At 37.9% G+C, this 25,958-nt stretch overlaps 1 protein-coding gene across 1 annotated transcript in view; it reads left to right on the forward strand.

The window, feature by feature from the left end:
* Positions 1–25,958, forward strand: part of LOC127185616 (transmembrane protein 182-like) — an 86,629-nt gene that overhangs the window by 42,867 nt on the left and 17,804 nt on the right. Inside the window, exon 4 of the mRNA XM_051142059.1 lies at positions 4,578–4,715. Within this exon, the coding sequence (XP_050998016.1) occupies positions 4,578–4,715 (138 nt within the window). The remainder of the gene's footprint in view (positions 1–4,577; positions 4,716–25,958) is intronic.

Genomic DNA, 25,958 nt, shown 5'->3' on the forward strand with positions numbered 1-25,958 from the left:
GAACATCTCATATAGGCAACTTAATGACACATCTGGAAGTGCTAGAAAAAAAAGAAGCAGAAACATCCAAGAGGAGTAGATGTCTGGAAATAATCTCAGGGCTGACATCAATAAATTAGAAACAAAGAGAACAAATTCAAAGAATCAAAAAAAAAAAAAAAAAAAAAAAAAAAAAAAAAACAAAAAAAAAAAAACAAAAAAAAAACCCAAAAAAAACAAAAAACCAAAACAAAACAAAAAAACAAAAAACAAAAAACAAACAAACAACAACAAAAAAAACCCCAAAAAACCAGGAGGTGGTTCTTTGAGAAAATCAGCAATATAGACAAACCATTAGCCAAACTAACTAAAAGGCAGAGAGATACTATCCAAAATCAACAAAATCAGAAATGAAAATGGAGAAATAACAACAAACACTGAAGAAATACAAAGAATCATAAGATCCTAGTTCAAAGGCTTATATGCCACAAAATTTGAAAATCTAAGGGAAATGAACAATTTTCTTGATAGATTCCACTTGCCAAAATTGAATCAAGATCAGATAAACAAATTAAATAGTCCTAATTCTCCTACAGAAATAGAAGTAGTCATTAAAAGTCGCCCAACCAAATAAATCCCAGGGCCAGAAGTTTTCAGCCCAGATTCTACCAGACCTTCAAAGAAGATCTAATATTGATACTTTTCAAGCTACTCCACAAAATAGAAATTGATAGAACATTAGCAAACTTATTCTATAAGGCCACAGTTACTTTGGTACATAAATCTCACAAAGACCTAACAAAGAAAGAGAATTTCAGACCAATTTCTCTTATGAATATTGATGCAAAAATGCTCAATAAAATACTCCCAAACTTAATCCATGACCCCATCAAAGACATCATTCACCATGACCAAGTTGGTTTCATTCCAGGCATTCAAGGACGATTCAATATATGGAAATCAATCTATGTAATCCACCATACAAACAAACTGAAAGGAAAAAAACACATGATCATCTCTGTACATGCCAAAAAAATTCCACAAAATACAACAATCATTGATGTTTAAAGATTTGGAGAGATCAGGGATACAAGGCACATATCTAAATATAATAAAGGCTATATACAGCAAGCCTATAACCAACATCAAATTAAATGGACAGAAACTCAGTGACATTCCTCTAAAATCAGGGAACACACAAGGCTGCCATTTTCTCCATATCTCTTCAATATAGTTCTTGAAGTTCTAGATAGAGCAAAAAGAAAACAAAATGAGATCAAGGGGTACCAAATGGGAAAAGATGAAGTTAAATTATTCATATTTGCAGATGATATTATAGTGTACATAAATGACCCAAAAAATTCCACCAGAGAATTCCTACAGCTGATAAACACCTTCAGCAAAATGTCTGGATACAAAATCAACTCAAAAATGTCAGTAGCCTTCCTGTGTACAAAAGACAATTGTGCTGAGAAAGGAATTAGGGAAACTACACCCTTAACAATAGCCACAAGCAATATAAAGTATCTAGAAGTAACTCTAACCAAGCAAGTGAAAGACTTGTTTGAAGAAAGCTTCAAATCTCTGAAGAAGGAGATTGAAAATGACATCAGAAGATGAAAATACCCCCCTTTGTTTGTGGGTCAGGAGAATTAACATAGTAAAAATGGCCATGTTACCAAAAGCAATTTACAGATTCAATGCAATCTCTATCAAAATACCTACACAAATTTTAAGACATTGAAAGATCAATTCTCATCTTCATATGGAAACAAAACCAGAATAGCTAAAATAGTACCGTACAATAAAAGATCCTCTGGAGGAATCTCCATTCCTGATCTCAAGCTGTACTACAGAGCAACAGTAATTAAAACAGCATGGTACTGGCACAGTAATAGGCTGGTTGACCAATGGAATCAAATCAAAGATCGAGAAATAAATTGATACACATACTGACACTTGATTTTTGACAAAGAAACCAAATCTATTCAATGGAAAAAGGATAGCATCTTCAACAAATGGTGCTGGTGTAACTGGATGTCTACATGTAGACAAATGGAAGTAGATCCATATTCATCACCAAGCACAAAACTCAAGTCCAAGTGGATTAAAGACCCCAACATAATACCAGATACACTGTGTCTATTCGACGAAATAGTAGGGAAGAACCTGGAACTCATTGGCACAGGAGACAACATCCTGAACAGAACTCCAACCGCACAGACTATAAGGTCAACAATTAATAAATGGGACCTCATGAGGCTGAGAAGCTCCTGTAAGGTAGAAGACACTGTCAACAGAAAAAATCGACAGGATACAGACTGGGAAAAGATCTTCACTAGCCTTACATCCAACAGAGGGATAATATCCAAAATATAAAAAGAGCTCAAGAAATTAAACATCACCAAACCAAGTAACTCAATTAAGAAATGAGGTTCACAATTAAACAGAGAATTCTCAACAGAGGAATATCAAATGGATGAGAAACACATAAAGAAATGCTCAGCATCCTCAGTCATCAGAGAAATGCAAATCACAATGACTCTAAGGTTCCATCTTAAACCCATCAGAATGGCTAAGATCAAAAATTCAAGGGACACCATATGCTGGCAAGGTAGTGGGAGTACAAGCTTGTACAACTACTTTGGAAATCAATCTGGCACTTTCTCAGAAAACTGGGAATAGTACAACCTCAAGAACCAGTTATTCCACTCCTTGGAATATACCCAAAAGATTCTCTACCACACAACAAGGACATATGCTCCACCATGTTGATAGCATCCTTTTTCATTGTAATCAGAACCTGGAAACAGCCTAGATGTTCCTCAGTCAAAGAAATGGATATAGAAACTGTGGTACATTTTCACTATGGGATACTACTCAGCTATTAAAAACAAGTACATCATTAAATTTGCAGGCAAATGGAACTAAAAATCATCATCCTGAGTGAGTTATCCCAGACGCAGAAAGACATACATGGTATATAATCACTTATAATTGGACACTAGCCCAAATAGAGATGTCCCTTAAAAGTCTTCACTTAGCCAGAGATTGGATTGGTGCTGGGACTTCATAATGGGACTACAGGTGAGAGAGGTAAGGGAGAATGTGGAAATAGAAGGATGTAGATGGTCCTAGAAACCTACAAGAAGACCATTAATGCTGGCGGATCTGAACCCAGGAGAGTCTGCTCAAACTACTGTACCAACCAAGGTCAATGCATGCAGTAAACATAGAACTCCTATCCAGATCTAGCCAGTGAACAGCACACCCTCCACAGTTGTGTGGATAGCAGGGACTGACTCTGACATGAACTCCGGTCTCCCCTATTTGACCACTTCCCCTTGGTGGGGAGACCTACTGGCACTCAGAAAAAGAGTAAACAGGCTACCAGGATCAGATCTGATAGGCTGTGATCATATGGTGGGGATAGAGGTCCTCTCTGTCACAAACCTAGGTGAGGGGAAATGGGTGAAAGAGGGAGGGAGGGGGGAACAGGAAGGTACAAGTGAGGGGATAACAATTTAGATGTAATCTGAATACATTGTTCAAAGGAAAACTATGATCTGCCTTGCTGGAGGTGGCTCATGTCTTTTATTCCAGCACTCAGGATTCAGAAGCAGGCAGATCTCCATGAGTTTGAAACCAGTCTGGTATAGAGTGATTTACAGGACAGTCAGGGTTTCACAGAGTAATCCTGTCTCAAGAAACTAAAAAACCAAATCAAGCCACCACCAATGCTGCAGCAGCTGCCTCTACCACCACTGTTGTGACTACCACTTCACCACCACACCAGCAACAACTTATGATTTGTTCATCCTAAATAAGGATCCATCATATACATTTATTTTTAGCTTTAGAATCTACTTACATAAAATATTTGTGAGGATAATTTCATGTGTTCACACATCTCTCTTGCATAGAAACTCAACCACTCAAAAGTCTAGAAGAAGTGGGAGAATAATAAAATTTCAGCAAATGAATGGGTTGTTTGAGAGAACATCACAGATTTCTATTAAGCAAATGACTTAATAAATTTTAGTAAATTTTGTGGGGAAAAGAAAGGAAGTACAAGGTATGTTCCAATGATGATTTAGAAATGTTGGATTTCAATCATTCAATTTGGATTCTTGCTTTATATTATGAATATAATAGAATAGTTGTATCCAGAATGTTTAGGTCTAGAAACGTGCTACAAACAGGAAACACTTGTGCTTATGCTTCTAGAACTAAATCTGAGTGGATGCACATGATTCAATGTAGCAAATGTCTTTTGATGTATACAATCAGCCAGGAGATTCTGTTGATAGTGGGAAATACTAAAATATATTATTAGATTGCTGGTGTAAAAAATGTAAATATGATGGCATTTTTTGTAAGATAGGTGAAATGATGATTCATCAGAGGTGTCTAATGAGACAGATATCTTATCTGTGTTTGGAAAGATAAACAGGAAATTCTAGGTGATAAATGACAAATAACTCTTACACCAGAAACTAAAAAAAACTAGTTGCTTGTACTAACGATATGCTTTTGTCAGGTATTAACCCTAGTTTTCCATAATATATTCTGACACAGTATTTTCCCTCACTCTCTAGTGTACAGAGGCTTCTGGACAATCTTCATTATATTAGGTGCTGCTTCTGGTCTGTCAGGAGGATTTCTGCTGGTGTATGGGGTGCCCTTCGCCAGTGCTGGATGTTATAAAGTAGGAGGTGGCTTCCTGATGATATCAGGTAAGTGGCAACATCACCTTATGAACACAAACTGTAAACACAAAGTCATGTACACAAGCATATTTTTCTATGAAATCTGTACTTAAAGATAAACAGGACTTATAAGAAAGAAGTTGTGAGTAAACTAGTGATGATAAGTTGAGTATATTCCTTTAATGTAAACTTTTCATAAACATTTGTTTTCTTATTCTATAAATGGAAAATTTGTTTTTAGTTGTATTATAGAAATATATTCTATAATTTATATGCATTTACATATATTGAATGTTGATTTTTCTCATCTAAATATATTATAGATATGAGAAAATGCAAAGGTTTGAGAAAACTTAAATGTGATAAAGAGCTTATAAACTTGAGGATCCTAAAGACAGCCTGAATGGCAACTTTGTAGGTACATATGGGGAGAATAGCATGACATAAGGTTAATATCTTCAGACAAAGGATGAGAAAAATTTGTTTATTTCTTGGGTTATGATCAAGAGTTTGTATTTTTCCAACTTCACTAAAAATTCATAATGTTTTAATTTGTGATGTCATTATCATGGCTTAAAGGAAATGTCATAGTTCTTTTGCTACGTAGAAAGTTTACAACATGAGGACATTTCCATTGCAAAAAAACACAAGCAAACAAACAAACCAAAACAACAACAACAACAACGAAAAGCCACAGATAGAATACATAACATTGAATAGTGAAGACAAGTTATTAAAAAAGCCAAGGCAAAGTATCTGGGTGTGTAATTTATATATATATTCATATGCATTTACATTCATATATTTATTATAGAATACCTAAGTCTAGCCAAGTAACATATTGATTACTTTTACACATGGCTATCATTTTTCTTTGAGCCACTTAATATATATCTTCTCATCATTTTCAAGAATCTTATACAACAATTTTACATATTATACATATATGTAATTTCACACGTTACCTTACAAAAACAGAGGAAATCTTGGAAAATTCCTTGGAAACAGTTTCTTAAGTCTTCAAAGCCACGAAATAACAAAGGAACAAGTCAGTTTAATTGAAGAACCTTTCTGGGAACTTCTTTATAATAGCTCTTCCATGAACACAGGAAGGGAGGCAAAGAGCAGATTTTGATGCTGTAAAGATACGTAAAGATACCTTTACTAACTCAAGCCAGTTAAAAATTCCAGCACAGAGAAGCTGGGTGTAGTGGCACAACACCTTTAATTCCAAACACTTGGAAGGTTAAGGCAGGTGGATCTCTGTGAACTCCAGTCCAGATTAGTGCATCTTTTATGTGAATTCCAGGACAACCAGAGTTAACATAGTGAGATCTTGTCTTGAAACAAACAAACCAACAATCAATCAAACAAACATTCTAGCATAGAGTGGGAAGGGCCTCCTGAAGCCTCACCATGCCTAGCTAAGAAATGATTGGCCACTGATGCTGCTAGGATAGGAAAGATAGTGCCCCCCTCAAAAAACATGGCTATACATATATGAGCAGCACTGATTGGACTCAGTGGTTGGCACAACAGAACGACAATGCAAAAGAAGGAGTTGAAGCTGGAAGGGTAATATATTAGGGAGGGGAGCCATGGTGAGTTGGAGGGAAGAAGGAGAAATATAGTTAAGAAGCATTACAAAGAGCTATGAAACTTTAAAGGAATACATTTTTATAAAGGAAATTCAAAATAGAAAGAAGTAGGAGGGATATGAAAATAAGAATGTATTTACCACAGTCTAGTTTGTAGCACAGTTATATGTTTATATTCAATGTGGAGTGAATTATGGTCACTTTGAAAATAATAAATGAAATTTTTTTATGTTAAATATTTTAAGAGTTTAGTAAGCATTTGTAAGTACTCAATACATACCCAATTGAATGAATTTGAGAGAGAAACTTAACAGTTTAAAATTTTGAATATAGACAGATAGCTGTGGTACCCAGAGTTCAACTTGGCTCAGCCTAGATTTTCTTAGAATCTGCTTTTAATTTCTGTTGTCAAGCTCAGAGACAGCCTCCATAAATCAACTACTTACATGTTATTTTCTTTTGTGGAGATCTAAGGCAAGGTTTGGTATATGCCAGGAGAGTGCTTTGCAATGTGCTATATCTTAGCCTATTGTTTGTGGTACTTTGATGTATGGATTTCATCATAAATTAATGAGGTGTAGATAAATATTTTACTCTACTTTCAAATAATGTACTATCATTGAGACGGAGGCCTATAAATACATGGGCATCATTAACAATTTAAAGAGGCTTCATGGATTGATTGCTACCTTAAGGGATTTGATTTCTTTAGCTGTTGCATGTTATATTCCACTAAAAATAACTTCTCAATAGGGAAGTCACATTTTAAATAAAAGATAAACTAGAAAGTAAAACTTGATAAGGCTTGGGGAATATGACATAACCAGTATCACAAATTACATATAGGTAATAATTTTACTATTTGATGTAACTGAATAAGCATGTGGTTTTTTTCATCTGAGTTTCCTGTATGTTTATACTCAAGATATTACAGAGAAAATATACAGAATTTTTTTTATTTAATAGTTTCTCTTTGACACCTCAACTTTCTGTATTGGCACTCTTCACCAGCCATTCTTTGATCTCTTCTCAAGTTTTACTTCCCTTCATAATACCATCCTTTGTATATATTCATAAGTAATTCATATACTAAAGATTATATATTATAGCTAGGTCAGGTCATACCACAAAATCTTAGATATTCAACTATCAACATGGAACTTTACACAGTCATAGATTGAAGAGTATTCAGACCCCATCATGTTTTCCAAGTTTACAAAGAAGAAATTCTAATGTCTTTACCATAAGCTACAGTGCCTTGTATGATTTGTACCATTATTGTTCCACTTTTCCAATGTTAACCTTGTTTCCTACAAGTATTCATTGTTAAATTCATCTATAGTGATGCATTGGCTGTTTATTGGATACAAGATGCTTTGCATTGGCTATAGTCTTTACATGAATATTTATCTCCTTAGATTGTGTCACTAATTATTTCATGTTATTTTTGTTTTTAAGATATTTTCTATCATGTCAAACTTACTTAAAATCTTTGTGTCCTATCACTAACCAGTGTTCATAATACTTTGTCATTTTTCTTTTACAGTTTACACAGACATTGTAAAATTATAAAATATTCTATTAATGACAGTTATTATTTATCATTTGTTTCCTGTTGCTAGAATGTAGGGTCCAGTAAGGCAATTGATATTATGTTCACTGATATAATCTAGTGATGCAGCAAATATGTGGCATATGGTAAATGTTCAATAAATATTTTCTGAATGAATAAATATATTGTCTAAGATATCAAATCTACAGAACTTTAAAAACACAAATTTCTCCATCATCATACCTGTGAATTAAAGTGAATGAGAGAAAATAATCTCTTGATCCCCCCAAAATTTAATTATAATAAGATACACAAAGGTAATTTTGAATCTTCTTTTAAAATGATGGTAGATAATCAATTGCCTAGGTAATAGAACTGTATATGTATGTATATATATATATATATATATAATATTGGTAAATCCTTATAAAAACATAGCTCTAAAGATTCAAAGCTAAGATCCATATGTGAGAGAGAACAGGTTATGTTTGTCTTTCTGGGTCCTGGCTAATTACTCAGAATAATTTGTTTCCAGTTATATTTATTTACCAGATAATTTCATTTTTCTTTAAAGCTGAACAAAATTTCATGTACCACATATTTATCATTTATCCATACACTAATAGCTATCTACACTGATTGCTTTATCATCTATTGTAAACAGAGCATCCATTTACATGGATGAGCAAGAACTTCTGTTGCAGGATATATAGTCCTTTGGATATATGCCCAGGAGTGACATAGATATTCATATGATAGTTCTATTTCTAGCCTTTTGAGGTAAATATAACACTGATTCCCATGCTGGCTGTACCAGTTCACTCTCATCAACTATGAACAAAGCTTTCTCATTCCTTATGTCTGTATGAACATTTGTTTATATTTTGAGTTTTTGTTTTGTTTTGTTTTTTTATGATAGTCATTCTGACTGGGGCAAGAATCAATCTCAGTGTAGTTTTAATCTGCATTTCTTTTATGGATAAGTGATGTCAAACATATTTAAAATATTTCTTAGACTTGTGTTTCTTTATTTAAAATCTTTCACACTAAATTTTATCCCATAATATTGGGTGCTTATTCATTCGATTGACCATTTCCATTGCTGTTAAAAAGGTTATATTTGCTTTGTGTTTTAGTTTCTTCAGTTTCATTTGTCCATGGTTGGCCTTTATTTGTTTCTAGAGTGAAGGAAGTTCTACTTAGACAGTCCTTACCTATATCTATATTGTGTTGTAAATGCTTTACCTTTTTTAAAAAATAGTGTTTCAGGGATTTTTAAAGAATAGTTTTTATATGTATTTTAATGTTTCATATGTTTATACAGTGTATTTCGATTAGAGTTTTAAGTTTTATGTTGTGATCTTTGATCCACTTAGAGCTGACTTTGTTCATGGTAAGAGATAAGACTTTATACTCACTCTTATCACTAAATACACACACACAAACACACACACACATAGAGGCACACACACACACACACACACACACACACACACACACATATATTGTATATATGAAATTCTAAAGACCCTACCAGAAAACTGTTGGAATAGATAAACACTGTCACCACCATTGCAGGATATGAAATTAATATACAGGGTGAAATATATGGATATATTTTCATATTCCCAAATGTAGACATCCAGTTAGACTAACACTATTTGTTGAAGATGATATCTTTTTTCACTGTATGGTCTTGATTCCTTTGTCAATACTCAAGTGTACATAGGTATATGGGTTTATTTCTAGGTCTTTGATTCAATTCCATTGATCAACCAGCCTATTTCTATGTTAGTATCACGCCATTTTTACTACTGTTGGTCTATAGTGCATCTTGAGATCATGGATGTAGATTCCACTGGAAGATTGTATGGGATTTTTTTAGGTATTCTTGGCTTCTTCTTTTTACATATGAACTTGAGAGTTGATCTTTCAATGTGTTTAAAAAATTAAGTAGGTATTTTGATAGGGATTGCATTTTATCTGTAGATTGCTTTTGGTAAAATGACCATTTTCACTCTGTTGATTTTTCCTCATCCATGAGCATGGGAGATCTCTCCATTTTCTGATATAGTTTTCAATTGCCTTCTTCAGAGACTTGAAGTTTTTTTTTATTTAAGTATTTCACTTGCGTGGTTAGAGTTACATCAAGATATTTTGTATTATTTATGGCTATTGTGAATGGTGTAGTTTCTCTAATTTTTTTCTTAGTCCATGTGTCATTTGTATACAGGAGTCAACTTTTTTGAGTTGACTTTGTATTCAGCCACTTTGATGAAGTTTTTTTTTTTGTCAGCTGCAGGAATTCCTTGGTAGAATATTTGGGGTCACTTATGTATACTATCATATAATCTATGAATAGTGACATTTTGACTTTTCCTTTCTAATTTGTATCCCCTTTTTCTCCTTTAGATTTCTTATTGCTCTAGCTAGGATTTCAAGTACTATGTTGAAGCGATAATGAGAGAGTGGACATCCTTGTCTTGTCCCTGATTTCAGTGGAATTGATTAATGTTTCTCTCCATTTAATTTGATGTTGGCTATAGGCTTGCTGTATATTGCCTTTATTATGTTTAGGGATCTGCCTTGTACCCTGAATCTCTCTAAGACTTTCAATATGCAAGGGTGTTGGATTTTTTCAAATGCTTTTTCATCATCTAAGGTGATGATTGTGTGGCTTTTTTTCTTTCAGTTTGTTCATATGGTTGATTAAATTGATGGGTTTCCACCTGTGCATGCCTGGGATGAAGCCTACTTCGTTATGGTGAATGACATTTTTGATGTGTTCTTGGATTTGGTTTGTGTTGCTGGAACTCATGCCCAGGACCTTGGGGGAGGGGGTGAAGAGTCAAGGACACAGACTACAGGAGTCCAGCATGAGGCAAAAGAAGACTCATTTATTGCTGAAATAGGGCATGACTTTATACCTTCTCTTAGTGTCCCATTGGCTTCCAAACTGTGAGCTGCTGCTGAGGATCCTCCTCCTTGGTTACCATCATAACATCATGAGACTCTGGGCAGTATATCTCTGGGCATGCCAGGGCATTTCCCAGGTAGGTCTAGTGCTGACTTTACATGAAGCCCCCATTCTGTGTGTTACTAGGTGGGACTTGTTCCTCCTCAAGACAGGTCTTATTCCTACTACAGGTTTGTGAGTATTTTATTGAGTACTTTTGCATCAATGTTCATAAGGAAATTTGGTCTGAAATTTTCTTTCTTTTTCCAGTCTTTGGGTGCATTGGTATTAATGTGACTGTGGCTTCATAGAATGAGTTTAGTAGTGATACTTCTGTTTCTGTTTTGTGGAATGGTTTGAGGAGCATTGGTATTAGTTTTTCTTTGAATGTCTGGTAGAATTCTACACTGAATCCATCTGGCCCTGGACTTTTTAAGGGGTGGGTTGGGAAACTTTTGATGTCTGCTTCTATTTCCCTAGGGGATATAGGATTATTTAAATTGTTTGCCTGATCATGATTCAACTTTGGTAGGCAGAGTTTATAAAGAAATTTATCCATTTATTGGATTTCCAAATTTTGTAGTATATAGGCTTTTGAAGCAAGACCTAATGGTTCTTTGGATTTCCTCAATATCTGTAGTTATTTCTCCCTTTTCATTCTGATATTGTACGTTTGGATAGTTTCTCTTTGTCTTTTATTTAGTTTGAGTAGAGGTTTGTCCTTTTTGCTGATTTTCTCAAATAACTAGCTTTTGTTTTTTTTTTTTTTTTTTTTTTTTTTTTTTTTTTTTTTTAAGTTTTTTTTTTTTTTTTTTTTTTTTTTTTTGTTTTTTTTTTGTTTTCTTTTTTTTTTTATTAATTTATTCTTGTTACATCTCAATGTTTATCCCATCCCTTGTATCCTCCCATTCCTCCCCCGCCCCATTTTCCCATTATTCCCCTCCCCTATGACTGTTCCTGAGGGGGATTACGTCCCCCTATATATTCTCATAGGGTATCAAGTCTCTTCTTGGCTACTTGCTGTCCTTCCTCTGAGTTGCCACCAGGTCTCCCCCTCCAGGGGACATGGTCAAATGTGAGGCACCAGAGTATGTGAGAAAGTCGTATCACACTCTCCACTCAACTGTGGAGAAATATCTGACCATTGGCTAGATCTGGGAAGGGGTTTTAAAGTTTACCTCCTGTATTGTCCTTGGCTGGTGCCTTAGTTTGAGCGGGACCCCTGGGCCCAAATCTGCCTATCATATTGCTCTACTTGTAGAGTTCTCTAGGACCCTCTGGATCCTTTTATATTGCTGTTCTCCCATGCGTCTCTCATTTAGAGTCCCAATAGGATGCCTTCCCCTCTGTCCCAGTTTTCCTGGTAAGTGAAGGCTTTTGTGGGACATGCCCCTTGGCTAGTATGCAGATATAAGTGATTATATACCATTTGATTCTTTCTGCTTCTGGGTTAACTCACTCATTATGATCATTTCTAGCTCAATCCATTTATCCACAAATTTCGGGAATTCCTGTTTTTAATAGCTGAGTAGTATTCCATAGTGTAAAATGTACCACAGTTTCTTTATCCACTCTTCTACTGAGGGACACTTAGGCTGTTTCCATGTTCTGGCTATTATGAATAAGGCTGCTATGAACATGGTTGAGCAAATTTTCTTGTTGTGTGCTGGAGCATCTTCTGGGTATATTCCAAGGAGTGAATAGCTGGGTCTTGAGGAAGCCCTATTCCCATTTTTCTGAGATAGCTAGCCAGATAGATTTCCAAAGTGGCTGTACTAGTTTGCATCCCACCAGCAATGAAGGAGTGTTCCTCTCTCCCCACATCCTCGCAGCATGTGGTGTCCGCTTGAATTTTTGATCTTAGCCATTCTGATGGGTGTAAGATGGAATCTCAGAGTTGTTTTGATTGCATTTCCTGATGACTAAGGAGGTTGAGCATTTCTTTAAGTGTTTTCTCAGCCATTTGATACTCCTCTGTTGAGAATTCTCTGTTTAGTTCTGAGCCCCATTCCCAATTGGGTTATTCGGTTGGTGGTGTTTAATTTCTTGAGTTCTTTATATATTTTGGATATTAGACCTTTGTCAGATGTAGGGTTGGTGAAGATTTTTCCCAGTCTGTAGGCTGTCGCTTTGTTCTCTTGACAGTGTCTCCTGCCTTACAGAAGCTTCTCAGCCTCATGAGGGTCCCATTTATTAATGGTTGACATTAAGGCCTGGGCCGTTGGTGTTCTGTTCAGGAAGTTGTCTCCTGTGCCAATATGTTCCAGGCTCTTTCCACTTTTTCTTCTAAGTGGCTTAGTGTCTCTGGTTTTATGTTGAGGTCTTTAATCCACTTGGATTTGAGTTTTGTGCAAGGTGACAAATAGGGTCCAGTTTCATTTTTTTACACATAGACCTCCAGTTAGACCAGCACCATTTGTTGAAGATGCTATCCTTTTTCCATTGAATGGATTTGGCTTCTTTGTCAAAAATCAAGTGACCATATGTGGTGGATTCATATCTGGGTCTTCGATCGATTCCACTGATCAACCAGCCTGTTGCTGTGCCAGTACCATGCTGTTTTAAGTACTATTGCTTTATAGTACAGTTTGAGATCAGGTATGGAGATTCCTCCGGAGCATCTTTTATTGTACAAGATTGTTTTAGCTATTCTGGGTTTTTTGTTTTTCCATATGAAGTTCAGAATTGAACTTTCAATGTCTTTAAAAAATTGTGTAGTTATTTTGATAGGGATTGCATTGAATCTGTAGATTGCTTTTGGTAGGATGGCCATTTTTACTATGTTAATTCTCCCGATCCATGAGCAAGGAAGATCGCGCCATCTTCTCAGGTCATCTTCAATCTCTTTCTTCAGAGTTTTGAAATTTTTTTCATACAAGTCCTTCACTTGCTTAGTTAGGGTAACTCCTAGATATTTTATATTGCTTGTGGCTAATGTGAAGGGTGTGGTTTTCCTAATTTCTTCCTCTGCAAGCTTGTCATTTGTGTATAGGAAGGCTACAGACTTTTTTGAGTTACTTTTGTATCCAGCCAATTTGCTGAAGGTGTTTATCAGCTTTAGGAGTTCTCTGGTGGAGTTTTGAGGGTCACTTATGTACACTATCATATCATCTGCAAGAGGGATAATTTGACTTCCTCCTTTCCCATTTGGATACCCTTGATCTCCTTTGTTGTCTTATTGCTCTGGCTAGAACTTCGAGTACTATATTGAAGAGATATGGAGAGAGTGGGCAGCCTTGCCTTGTTCCCGATTTGAGAGGAATTCCTTGAGTATCTCACCATTTACTTTGATTTTGGCTATTGGCTTGCTGTATATAGCCTTTATTATGTTGAGGAAAGTGCCTTGTATCCCCGATCTCTCTAAAACTTTAAACATGAATGGGTGTTGAATTTTATCAAATGCTTTCTCTGCATCCAAGGAGATAATCATGTGGTTTTTTATTTTCAGGTTTGTTTATATGATGGATTACATTGATGGATTTCCGTATATTAAACCATCCCTGCATGCCTGGAATGAAGCTACTTGGTCATGATGAATGATATCTTTGATGTGCTCCTGTATTCGTTTTTGCAAGTATTTTATTTAGTATTTTTGCATCTATGTTCATAAGAGAAATTGGTCTGAAATTCTCTTTCTTTGTTGAGTCTTTGTGAGGTTTAGGTATCAATGAGACTATGGCCTCATAGAATGAATTTGGTAATTTTCCATCCATTTCTATCTTTGGAGTAGCTTGAAGAGTATCGGTATTAGCTCGCCCTTAAAGGTCTGGTAGAATTCTGCACTGAAACCATCTGGCCCTGGGCTTTTTTTGGTTGGGAGACCATCGATGATTGCTTCTATTTCTGTAGGGGAAATGGGACTATTTAACTTGTTTATCTGTTCTTCACTCAACTTTGGCAAGTGAACTTGATCAAGAAATCGTCCATTTCCCCTTAGATTTTCAAATTTTGTGGCGTATATGCCTTCAAAGTAGGATCTTATGATTCTTGAATTTCTTCAGTGTCTGTTGTTATGTCTCCCTTTTCATTTCTTATTTTGTTCATTTCAATACTGTCTCTCTGCCTTTTAGTTAGTTTGGCTAATGGTCTGTCTATCTTGTTGATTTTCTCAAAGAACCAGCTTTTTGGTTTTGTTGATTCTTTGGACTGTTTTCTTAGTTTCTAATTTGTTAATTTCAGCCCTGAGTTTGATAATTTCCAGGCGTCTACTCCTCTTGGGTGTTTCTGCTTCTTTTTTTTCTAGGGCTTCCAGTTGTGTTGTTAAGATGCTTATGTGCGATGTTTCCAATTTCTTTTAAAGGCACTTAGTGCTATGAATTTTCCTCTTAGCACTGCTTTCAATGTATCCCACAAATTTGGGTATGTTGTTTCTTCATTTTCATTGAATTTCAGAAACTCCTTGATTTCTTTCTTTATTTCTTCTTCCTGACCCAGGTGTCATTTAGCAGAGAGTTGTTTAGTTTCCACAAACGTGTAGGCTTTTGTTATTTCTGTTGTTGTTGAATTGCAGCCTAAGAGCATGGTGATCTGATAGGATACAAGGTATTATTTCAATCCTCTTGTATCTGTTGAGGCTTGCTTGTGACCTACGATGTGATCAATTTTGGAGAAGGTTCCATGGGGTGCAGAGAAGAAGGTGTATTCTTTCTCTGTTTGGGTGAAAGGTTCTATAGATATCTGTTAGATCCATTTGACCCATGGCATTGGTTAATGATGTTATTCTCGGCTTAGTTTCTGTTTCAATGACTTATCCTTCAGTGAGAGTGGGGTGTTGAAGTCTCCCACTATTATTGTGTGGGGATCGATGTGTGGTTTTAGCTTTTTTAGGAGATCTTTACATATGTGGGTGCCCTTGTATTGGGAGCATAGATGTTCAGAATTGTGATGTCATCTTGGTTGACTTTACCTTTGATGAGTATGAAGTGTCCTTCCTCATCCCTTTTGATTAATTTTGGTTGAAAGTCTATTTTGTTCGATACTAAAATGGCTACCCCTGCTTGCTTCTTGTGACCATTTGCTTGGAATATTTTTTTCCAACCTTTTACCCTGAGGTAATGCCTTTCATTATGGGTGAGATGTGTTTCTTGGATGCAGAAGAATGTTGGGTCTTGTTTATGTACCCATTCGGTTAGTCTGTGTCTTTTTATTGGAGAATTGAGGCCATTGATGTTGAGAGATATTAATGACCAGTGACTGTTAAGAGTCTTAATTTTGATGTTGTTTCCAGTCGAGCGTTTGTGTAGTTGTGTTTTTGCCATGGGATAGTTATCTATTTCCTGGGTAGTTTTGGTTGTAGCTTGACCCTTTGGATGGAGTTTTCCTTCTAGTACCTTCTGTAAAGCTGGATTTGTGGATAGGTACTGTTTGAATTTGTTTTTGTCATGGAATATTTTGTTTTCTCCATCAATGGTTATTGATAATTTTGCTGGGTAAAGTAGTCTGGCCTGGCATCTGTGTTCTCTTAGGGTTTGCAGGATCTCTGTCCAGGCCCTTCTGGCTTTTATGGTCTCTGCTGAGAAGTCAGGTGTAATTCTGATAGGTTTACCATTAAATGTTATTTGGCCCTTTTCCCTTGCAGCTTTAATATTTTTTCTTTGTTCTGCATGTTTTGTGTTTTGATTATATGTGGCGGGCAGTTTTCTTTTCTGGTCAATTCTATTTGGTGTTCTGTAGGCCTCTTGTATGTTTATAGGCATCTCTTTCTTTAGATTGGGGAAATTTTCTTCTATGATTTTGTTTGAGAATAGTTTCTGGGCCCTGGAGTCTGATGTCTTCTCTTTCTTCAATGCCTATTATCCGCAAATTTCTTCTTTTCATGGTGTCCTTAATTTCTTGGATGTTTTGTGTCAGGAGTTTTCCAGATTTGGCATTTTCTTTAATGGTTGATTCAATATCTGTGATTGTATCTTCTAGCCCTGAGATTCGTTCTTCCATCTCTTGGATTCTGTTAGAAAAGCTCACCTCTGTGTTGCTCGCCTTCTTCTCTGAGGTCTCACGGTCTCGTTTTTCTTCTGTCTGTGTGTTTATCATGAATCCATTTTCATTTTCAGATCTTGAACTGATTTTTTTATTTCTTTCATCTGATTTTTTGTATATTCCTGAGTTTCTTCCATTGCCTCTTTATAGGTCTTCAGAGCTTGAACCGTTTTAGTTATTTCTTTCATCTGGTTGTTTGCATTTTCCTGCAATTTTTCCAGTTCCACTCTATGTGCTTCTTTATGTCTCTCACCTGTTTGTCTGCGTCTTCCTGCATTGATTACGAATTTTATTTTTTTCCTCCATTATCATCCTCATTACTAAGGATTTGAGGTCATTTTCTTGTATTTTCCGTTGTATTTGAGTTCTCTGGGTGGTTTTCTTTGGGATAGCTGGAAACTGGAGACGCCATGTTGTTTTGGGGTTTTTTTGCGTATGCTTTTCGTTGTCCTTTAGACATCTTGCCGTCTTTGTTTTTGTTGGGTAGCTTCCAGAGTTGAATGGAGGGTGTCTGATGATAGATTCACTTGTTTTCTTACGATTTCCCTAGGCTGCGAGCTCAAAGCTTCACTGGTGTGGATGTTAGGATGTTAGCCCTGTTGTTCTGGTCTCTCACAGCCAGTGATCCTCAGTCCCTCTCTGCTGTGGATCCTGCAATTGTTCTGGGTCTCTGAATGAGCGTTGGGTCAGGCCAAGGTATCCACAGCCTTCTGTGTTCCCTGCCAAGTCCAGCCAGGAGCACTGGGACCGAACCACGGGCAGAACTCAGCTAGATTCTCAGGGCCAGAACCGTCTGCCAAGCTCAGCTAGGGATTTTGGGCCCAAAATGCACACAGGGCCCAGCCAGAATTTTTGGGCTGGGACTACGCACCAAGCTCCACTAGGGCCTTTTGGCCCAAAGTGCGTGCTGTGGTCAGTTATTGACTCAGGGCCCGAACTGACCACCAATCTCAGCCAGGAATTCTGGATTCAAACTGTACACTGTGTCCAACCAGAGTCTTAGAGCTGGTGGAACCGAGAGCTCTGTCCAGCCTGTGCCACAGCAGGAGAACTGCGGCTGCTCTGAGTTAGCGCCAGTGGTGGAACAAGTGCTCCACCCGCACTGTGTCCCCGCAGGGGAGCTGCTGCTGAGCTGAGGTGGTGCCTAGGATGGAACCGAGCACGTCACCAAGCCTGCGCCACAGCAGGAGAACTGCGGCTGCTCTGAGTTAGCGCCAGTGGTGGAACAAGTGCTCCACCCGCACTGTGTCCCCGCAGGGGAGCTGCTGCTGAGCTGAGGTGGTGCCTAGGATGGAACCGAGCACGTCACCAAGCCTGCGCCACAGCAGGAGAACTGCGGCTGCTCTGAGTTAGCGCCTGTGGTGGAACAAGTGCTCCGCCCGGACTGTGTCCCCGCAGGGGAGCTGCCGCTGAGCTGAGGTGGTGCCTAGGATGGAACCGAGCACGTCACCAAGCCTGCGCCACAGCAGGAGAACTGCGGCTGCTCTGAGTTAGCGCCTGTGGTGAAACCAAGTGCTCCGCCCAGACTGTGTCACCGCAGGGGAGCTGCCGCTGAGCTGAGGTAGTGCCTAGTGTGGAGCAGCGTGCTCAACTAAGCCTGCGCCACAGCAGGGGAGCTATGGCCACGCCGAGTTAGTGCCTCAGGCAGAATTGTTTGCTGGGCCGGGCCAATACCCGGGACTCTGGGGCCGAACTGTCCGCCGAGTCCAATCTGGGTCCAAAGGCTCCACGCGACCCAAATCCTGCCCCGAGTCCCCTCTCCCGCAGCAATTCCCACCAGCCACCACACCAATCGCCTCCACCGGAAGGCTATGAGCTGCAAACCTCAGCCGCCGATAACTAGCTTTTGATTTTGCTGATTCTTTGAATTGTTTTCTTTGTTTCTAATTTATTTATTTTTTTATTTTATTGCTATTTTATTTTATTTTTTAAAATTTTATTTTATTAATTTGTTCTTATTACATCTCAATGGTTATCCTATCCCTTGTATTCTCCCATTCGTCCCTCCTGCCCATTTTCCCCTTACTCCCCTCCTCTATGACTGTGACTGAGGGGGACTTCCTCAACCTTTATATGCTTATAGGGTATCAAGTCTCTTCTTGGCAGCCTGCTATCCTTCCTCTGAGTGCCACCAGGTCTCCCCATCCAGGAGACATGGTCGAATATGAGGCACCAGAGTACATGTGGAAGTCATACCCTACTCTCCACTCAACTGTGAAGAATGTCTGGTCCATTGGCTAGATCTAGGTAGGAGTTTGAAGTCTACGGCCAGTATTGGCCTTGGCTGGTGCCATAGGTTGAGCATGACCCCTGAGCACATATCTGCCCATCATAATGTTCTTCTTGTAGGTTTCTAGGACCCTCTGGATCCTTCCACTTTGCTATTCTCCCATGCTTCTCTCATCTTGATTCCAGTTTCCTGGTAAGTGAAGACTTTCATGGGACATATCCCTTGGGCTAGTATGCAGATATAAGTGAGTATATACCATTTGAGTCTTTCTGCTTCTGGGATAATGCACTCAATATGATCATTTCTAGCTCAATCCATTTGTCCACAAATTCCTGGAATTCCTTGATTTGAATAATGTACCACAGTTTTTTATCCATTTTTCTACTGAGGTATACTTGGACTGTTTCCGTGATCTGGCTATTATGAATAAGGCTGCTATGAACATGGATGAGAAAATTTTCTTGTTGTGTGCTGGAGCATCTTCTGGGTATATTCCAAGGAGTGGAATAGCTGGGTCTTGAGGAAGCCCTATTCCCAGTTTTCTGAGATAGCACCAGATAGATTTCCAAAGTGGCTGTACTAGTTTGCATTCCCACCAGCAATGAAGGAGTGTTCCTCTCTCCCCACATCCTCGCCAGCATGTGGTGTCACTTGAATTTTTGATCTTAGTCATTCGGATGGGTGTAAGATGGTTTCTCAGAGTTGTTTTGATTTGCATTTCCCTGATGACTAAGGAGGTTGGGCATTTCTTTAAGTGTTTCTCAGCCATTTGATATTCCTCCGTTGAGAATTCTCTGTTTAGTTCCAAGCCCCATTTCTCAATTGGGTTATTTGGTTTGGTGATGCTTAATTTCTTGAGTTCTTTATATATTTTGCATATTAGACCTTTGTCAGATGTAGGGTTGGTGAAGATATTTTCCCAGTCTGTAGGCTGTCACTTTGCTCCCTTGACAGTGTCTCCTGCCTTACAGAAGCTTCTCAGCCTCATGAGGTCCCATTTAATAATTGCTGACCTTAAGGCCTGGGCTGTTGGTGTTCTGTTCAGGAAGTTGTCTCCTGTGCCAATGTGTGCCAGGCTCTTTCCCACTATTTTTTCTAACTGACATAGTGTGTCTGGTTCTATGTTGAGGTCTTTGATCCACTTGGGTTTGGGTTTTGTGCAAGGTGACAAATATGAGTCCAGTTGCATTTTTTTAACACATAGACATCCAGTTAGACCAGCACCATTTGTTGAAGATGCTATCTTTTTCCATTGAATGGATTTGGCTCCTTGTCAAAAATCAAGTGAGCATATGTGTGTGGATTCATATCTGAGTCTTCGATTCAATTCCACTGATCAACCTGCCTTTTGCTCTGCCAGTACCATACTGTTTTCGTTACTGTTGCTTTATAGTACAGCTTGAGATCAGGTATGAAGATTCCTCCAGAGCATCTTTTATTGTACAAGATTGTTTTAGCTATTCTGGGTTTTTTGTTTTTCCATATGAAGTTCAGAATTGAACTTTCAATGTCTTTAAAAATTTGTGTAGCTATTTTGATAGGGATTGCATTGAATCTGTAGATTGATTTTGGTAGGATGGCCATTTTTATTATGTTAATTCTCCTGATCCATGAGCAAGGAAGATCATTCCGTCTTCTCAGGTCATCTTCAATCTCTTTCTTCAGAGTTTTGAAATTTTTTTTCAAAAAAGCCCGTCACTTGCTTGGTTAGAGTAACTCCTAAATATTTTATATTGCTTGTGGCTAATGTGAAGGGTGTGGTTTTTCTACTTTCTTCCTCTGCAAGCTTGCCGTTTGTGTATAGGAAGGCTACAGATTTTTTGAGTTAATTTTGTATCCAGCCAATTTGCTGAAAGTGTTTATCAGCTGTAGTAGTTCTCTGGTGGAATTTTGAAGGTCACTTATGTACACTATCATATCATCTGCAAATAGGGATACTTTTACTCCTCCTTTCCCATTTGGATACCCTTGATCTCCTTTTGTTGTCTTATTGCTCTAGCTAGAACTTCGAGTACTATATTGAAGAGATATGGAGATAGTGGGCAGCCTTGCCTTGTTCCCAATTTTAGAGGAATTTACTTGAGTATCTCACCATTTAATTTAATTTTGGCTATTGGTTTGCTGTATATAGCCTTTATTATGTTGAGGAAAGTGCCTTGTATCTCCGATCTCTCCAAAACTTTAAACATGAATGGGTGTTGGATTTTATCAAATGCTTTCTCTGCATCTAAGGCAATGATCATGTGGCTTTTTATTATCAGTTTGTTTATATGGTGGATTACATTGATGGATTTCCATATATTAAACCATCCCTGCACCTCTCGAATGAAGTCTACCTGGTCCTGGTGAATGATGTACTTGATGTGTTCTTGTATTCATTTTGCAAGTATTTTAGTGAGCATTTTTTTTTTCAGAATAAATTTATTCCTTTTTTTAATTAATTTATTCTTGTTACATCTCAATGTTTATCCCATCCCTTGTATCCTCCCATTCCTCCCCCCCCCCATTTTTCCATTATTCCCCTCCCCTATGACTGTTCCTGAGGGGGATTACCTCCCCCTGTATATTCTCATAGGTTATCAAGTCTCTTCTTGGCTACCTGCTGTCCTTCCTCTGAGTGCCAACAGGTCTCCCCCTCCAGGGGACATGGTCAAATGTGAGGCACCAGAGTATGTGAAAAAGTCATATCCCACTCTCTACTCAAGTATGGAGACTGTTCTGACCATTGGCTAGATCTGGGTAGGGGTTTAAAGTTTACTGCCTGTATTGTCCTTGGCTAGTGACTTAGTTTCAGTGGGACCCGTGGGCCCAAATCTGCCTATCGTAATGTTCTACCTGTGGGTTTCTAGGACCCTCTGGATCCTTCTGCTTTGCTCTTCTCCCATTTAGAGTACCAATAGGATGTCCTCCCCTCTGTCCCAGTTTCCTGGTAAGTGAAGGCTTTCGTGGGACATGCCCCTTAGGCTAGTATGCAGATATAAGTGAGTATATACCATTTGAGTCTTTCTGCTTCTGGGTTAACTCAGTCATTATGATCATTTCTAGCTCAACCCATTTATCCACAAATTTCAAGAATTCCTTGTTTTTAATAGCTGAGTAGTGTTCCATAGTGTATATGTACCACAGTTTCTTTATCCACTCTTCTATTGAGGGACACTTAGGCTGTTTCCATGTTCTGGCTATTATAAATAAGGCTGCTATGAACATGGTTGAGCAAAGTTTCTTGTTGTGTGCTGGAGCATCTTCTGGGTATATTCCAAGGAGTGGAATAGCTGAGTCTTGAGGAAGCCCTATTCCCATTTTTCTGAGATAGCACCAGATAGATTTCCAAAGTGGCTGTACTAGTTTGCATTCCCACCAGCAATGAAAGAGTGTTCCTCTCTCCCCACATCCTCGCCAGCATGTGATGTCGCTTGAGTTTTTGATCTTAGCCATTCTGATGGGTGTAAGATGGAATCTCAGAGTTGTTTTGATTTGCATTTCCCTGATGACTAAGGGGGTTGAGCATTTCTTTAAGTGTGTCTCAGCCATTTGATATTCCTCTGTTGAGAATTCTCTGTTTAGTTCCAAGCCCCATTTCTCAATTGGGTTATTTGGTTTGGTGGTGTTTAATTTCTTGAGTTCTTTATATATTTTGGATATTAGACCTTTGTTAGATGGAGGGTTGGTGAAGATTTTTTCCCAGTCTGTAGGCTGTCGCTTTGTTCTCTTGTCAGTGTCTTCTGCCTTACAGAAGCTTCTCAGCCTCATGAGGTCCCATTTAATAATTGTTGACATTAAGGCCTGGGCCGTTGGTGTTCCGTTCAGGAAGTTGTCTCCTGTGCCAATATGGTCCAGGCCCTTTCCCACTTTTTCCTCTAAGTGGCTTAGTGTCTCTGGTTTTATGTTGAGGTCTTTAATCCACTTGGATTTGAGTTTTGTGCAAGGTGACAAATATGGGTCCAGTTTCATTTTTTTACACATAGACCTCCAGTTAGACCAGCACCATTCGTTGAAGATGCTATCCTTTTTCCATTGAATGGATTTGGCTTCTTTGTCAAAAATCAAGTGACCATATGTGTGTGGATTCACATCTGGGTCTTCGATTCGATTCCACTGATCAACCAGCCTGTTGCTGTGCCAGTACCATGCTGTTTTAATTACTATTGCTTTATAGTACAGTTTGAGATCAGGTATGGAGATTCCTCTGGAGCACCTTTTATTGTATAAGATTGTTTTAGCTATTCTGGGTTTTTTGTTTTTCCATATGAAGTTCAGAATTGAACTTTCAATGTCTTTAAAAAATCGTGTAGGTATTTTGATAGGGATTGCATTGAATCTGTAGATTGCTTTTGGTAGGATGGCCATTTTTACTATGTTAATTCTCCCGATCCATGAGCAAGGAAGATCATCCCATCTTCTCAGGTCATCTTCAATCTCTTTCTTCAGAGTTTTGAATTTTTTTTCATACAAGTCCTTCACTTGCTTAGTTAGGGTAACTCCTAGATATTTTATATTGCTTGTGGCTAATGTGAAGGGTGTGGTTTTCCTACTTTCTTCCTCTGCAAGCTTGTCATTTGTGTATAGGAAGTCTACAGACTTTTTTGAGTTAATTTTGTATCCAGCCAATTTGCTGAAAGTGTTTATCAGCTTTAGGAGTTCTCTGGTGGAATTTTGGGGGTCACTTATGTACACTATCATATCATCTGCAAATAGGGATAATTTAACTTCCTCTTTTCCCATTTGGATACCCTTAATCTCCTTTTGTTGTCTTATTGCTCTGGCTAGAACTTCGAGTACTATATTGAAGAGATATGGAGAGAGTGGGCAGCCTTGCCTTGTTCCCGATTTGAGAGGAATTTCCTTGAGTATCTCACCATTTACTTTGATTTTGGCTATTGGCTTGCTGTATATAGCCTTTATTATGTTGAGGAAAGTGCCTTGTATCCCCGATCTCTCTAAAACTTTAAACATGAATGGGTGTTGAATTTTATCAAATGCTTTCTCTGCATCCAAGGAGATGACCATGTGGTTTTTTATTTTCAGTTTGTTTATATGGTGGATTACATTGATGGATTTCCATATATTAAACCATCCCTGCATGCCTGGAATGAAGCCTACTTGGTCATGATGAATGATATCTTTGATGTGTTCCTGTATTCATTTTGCAAGTATTTTATTTAGTATTTTTGCATCTATGTTCATAAGAGAAATTGGTCTGAAATTCTCTTTCTTTGTTGAGTTTTTGTGAGGTTTATGTATCAATGAGACTATGGCTTCATAGAATGAATTTGGTAATTTACCATCCATTTCTATCTTTTGGAGTAGCTTGAAGAGTATCAGTATTAGCTTGCCCTTGAAGGTCTGGTAGAATTCTGCACTGAAGCCATCTGGCCCTGGGCTTTTTTTGGTTGGGAGACCATCGATGATTGCTTCTATTTCTGTGGGGGAAATGGGACTATTTAGCTTGTTTATCTGTTCTTCATTCAACTTTGGCAAGTGAAATTGTTCAAGAAAATCGTCCATTTCCCTTAGATTTTCAAATTTTGTGGCGTATATGCCTTCAAAGTAGGATCTTATGATTCTTTGAATTTCTTCACTGTCTGTTGTTATGCCTCCCTTTTCATTTCTGATTTTGTTGATTTCAATACTGTCTCTCTGCCTTTTAGTTAGTTTGGCTAACGGTCTGTCTATCTTGTTGATTTTCTCAAAGAACCAGCTTTTGGTTTTGTTGATTCTTTTGACTGTTTTCTTAGTTTCTAATTTGTTAATTTCAGCCCTGACTTTGATTATTTCCAGGCGTCTACTCCATTTGGGAGTTTCTGCTTCTTTTATTTCTAAGGCTTCCAGTTGTGTCATTAAATTGCTTATGTGCGATGTTTCCAATTTCTTTTTAAAGGCACTTAGTGCTATGAATTTTCCTCTTAGCACTGCTTTACATGGAGCCCACAAATTTGGGTATGTTGTTCATTCATTTTCACTGAATTTCAGGAAGTCCTTAATTTCTTTCTTTATTTCTTCCCTGACCCAGGTGTCATTTAGCAGAGAGATGTTTAGTTTCCACGTACGTGTAGGCTTTTTGTTATTTCTGTTGTTGTTGAATTGCAGCCTAAGAGCATGGGGATCTGATAGGATACAAGGTATTATTTCAATCCTCTTGTATCTATTGAGGCTTGCTTTGTGACCTACGATGTGATCAATTTTGGAGAAGGTTCCATGGGGTGAAGAGAAGAAGGTGTATTCTTTCTTGTTTGGGTGAAAGGTTCTATAGATATCTGATAGATCCATTTGACCCATGGCATTGGTTAATGATGTTATTTCTCAGCTTAGTTTCTGTTTCAATGATGTATCCTTCAGTGAGTGTGGGGTGTTGAATCTCCCACTATTATTGTGTGGGCATTGATGTGTGGTTTAAGCTTTTTTAGGAGATCTTTTACAAATGTGTGTGCCCTTGTATTGGGGGCATAGATGTTCAGAATTGTGATGTCATCTTGGTTGACTTTCCCTTTGATGAGTATGAAGTGTCCTTCCTCATCTCTTTTGATTAATTTTGGTTGAAAGTCTATTTTGTTCGATACTAAAATGGTTACACTTGCTTGCTTCTTGTGACCATTTCCTTGGAATATTTTTCCTTCCTTTTACCCTGAGGTAATGCCTTTCATTATGGGTGAGATGTGTTTCTTGAATGCAGAAGAATGTTGGATCTTATTTATGCACCCATTCAGTTAGTCTGTGTCTTTTTATTGGAGAAGTGAGACCATAGATATTGAGAGATATTAATGACCAGTGACTGTTAAGAGTCTTAATTTTGATGTTGGTTCCAGTCGAGCGTTTGTGTAGTTGTGTTTTTGCCACGGGATAGTTATGTATTTCCTGAGTAGTTTTGGTTGTAGCTTGACCCTTTGGGCTGGAGTTTTCCTTCTAGTACCTTCTGTAAGGCTAGATTTGTGGATAGGTACTGTTTGAATTTGTTGTTCTT

Source organism: Acomys russatus, chromosome X, assembly GCF_903995435.1.
Source record: "Acomys russatus chromosome X, mAcoRus1.1, whole genome shotgun sequence".
In the NCBI taxonomy this organism is placed as follows: domain Eukaryota; kingdom Metazoa; phylum Chordata; class Mammalia; order Rodentia; family Muridae; genus Acomys; species Acomys russatus.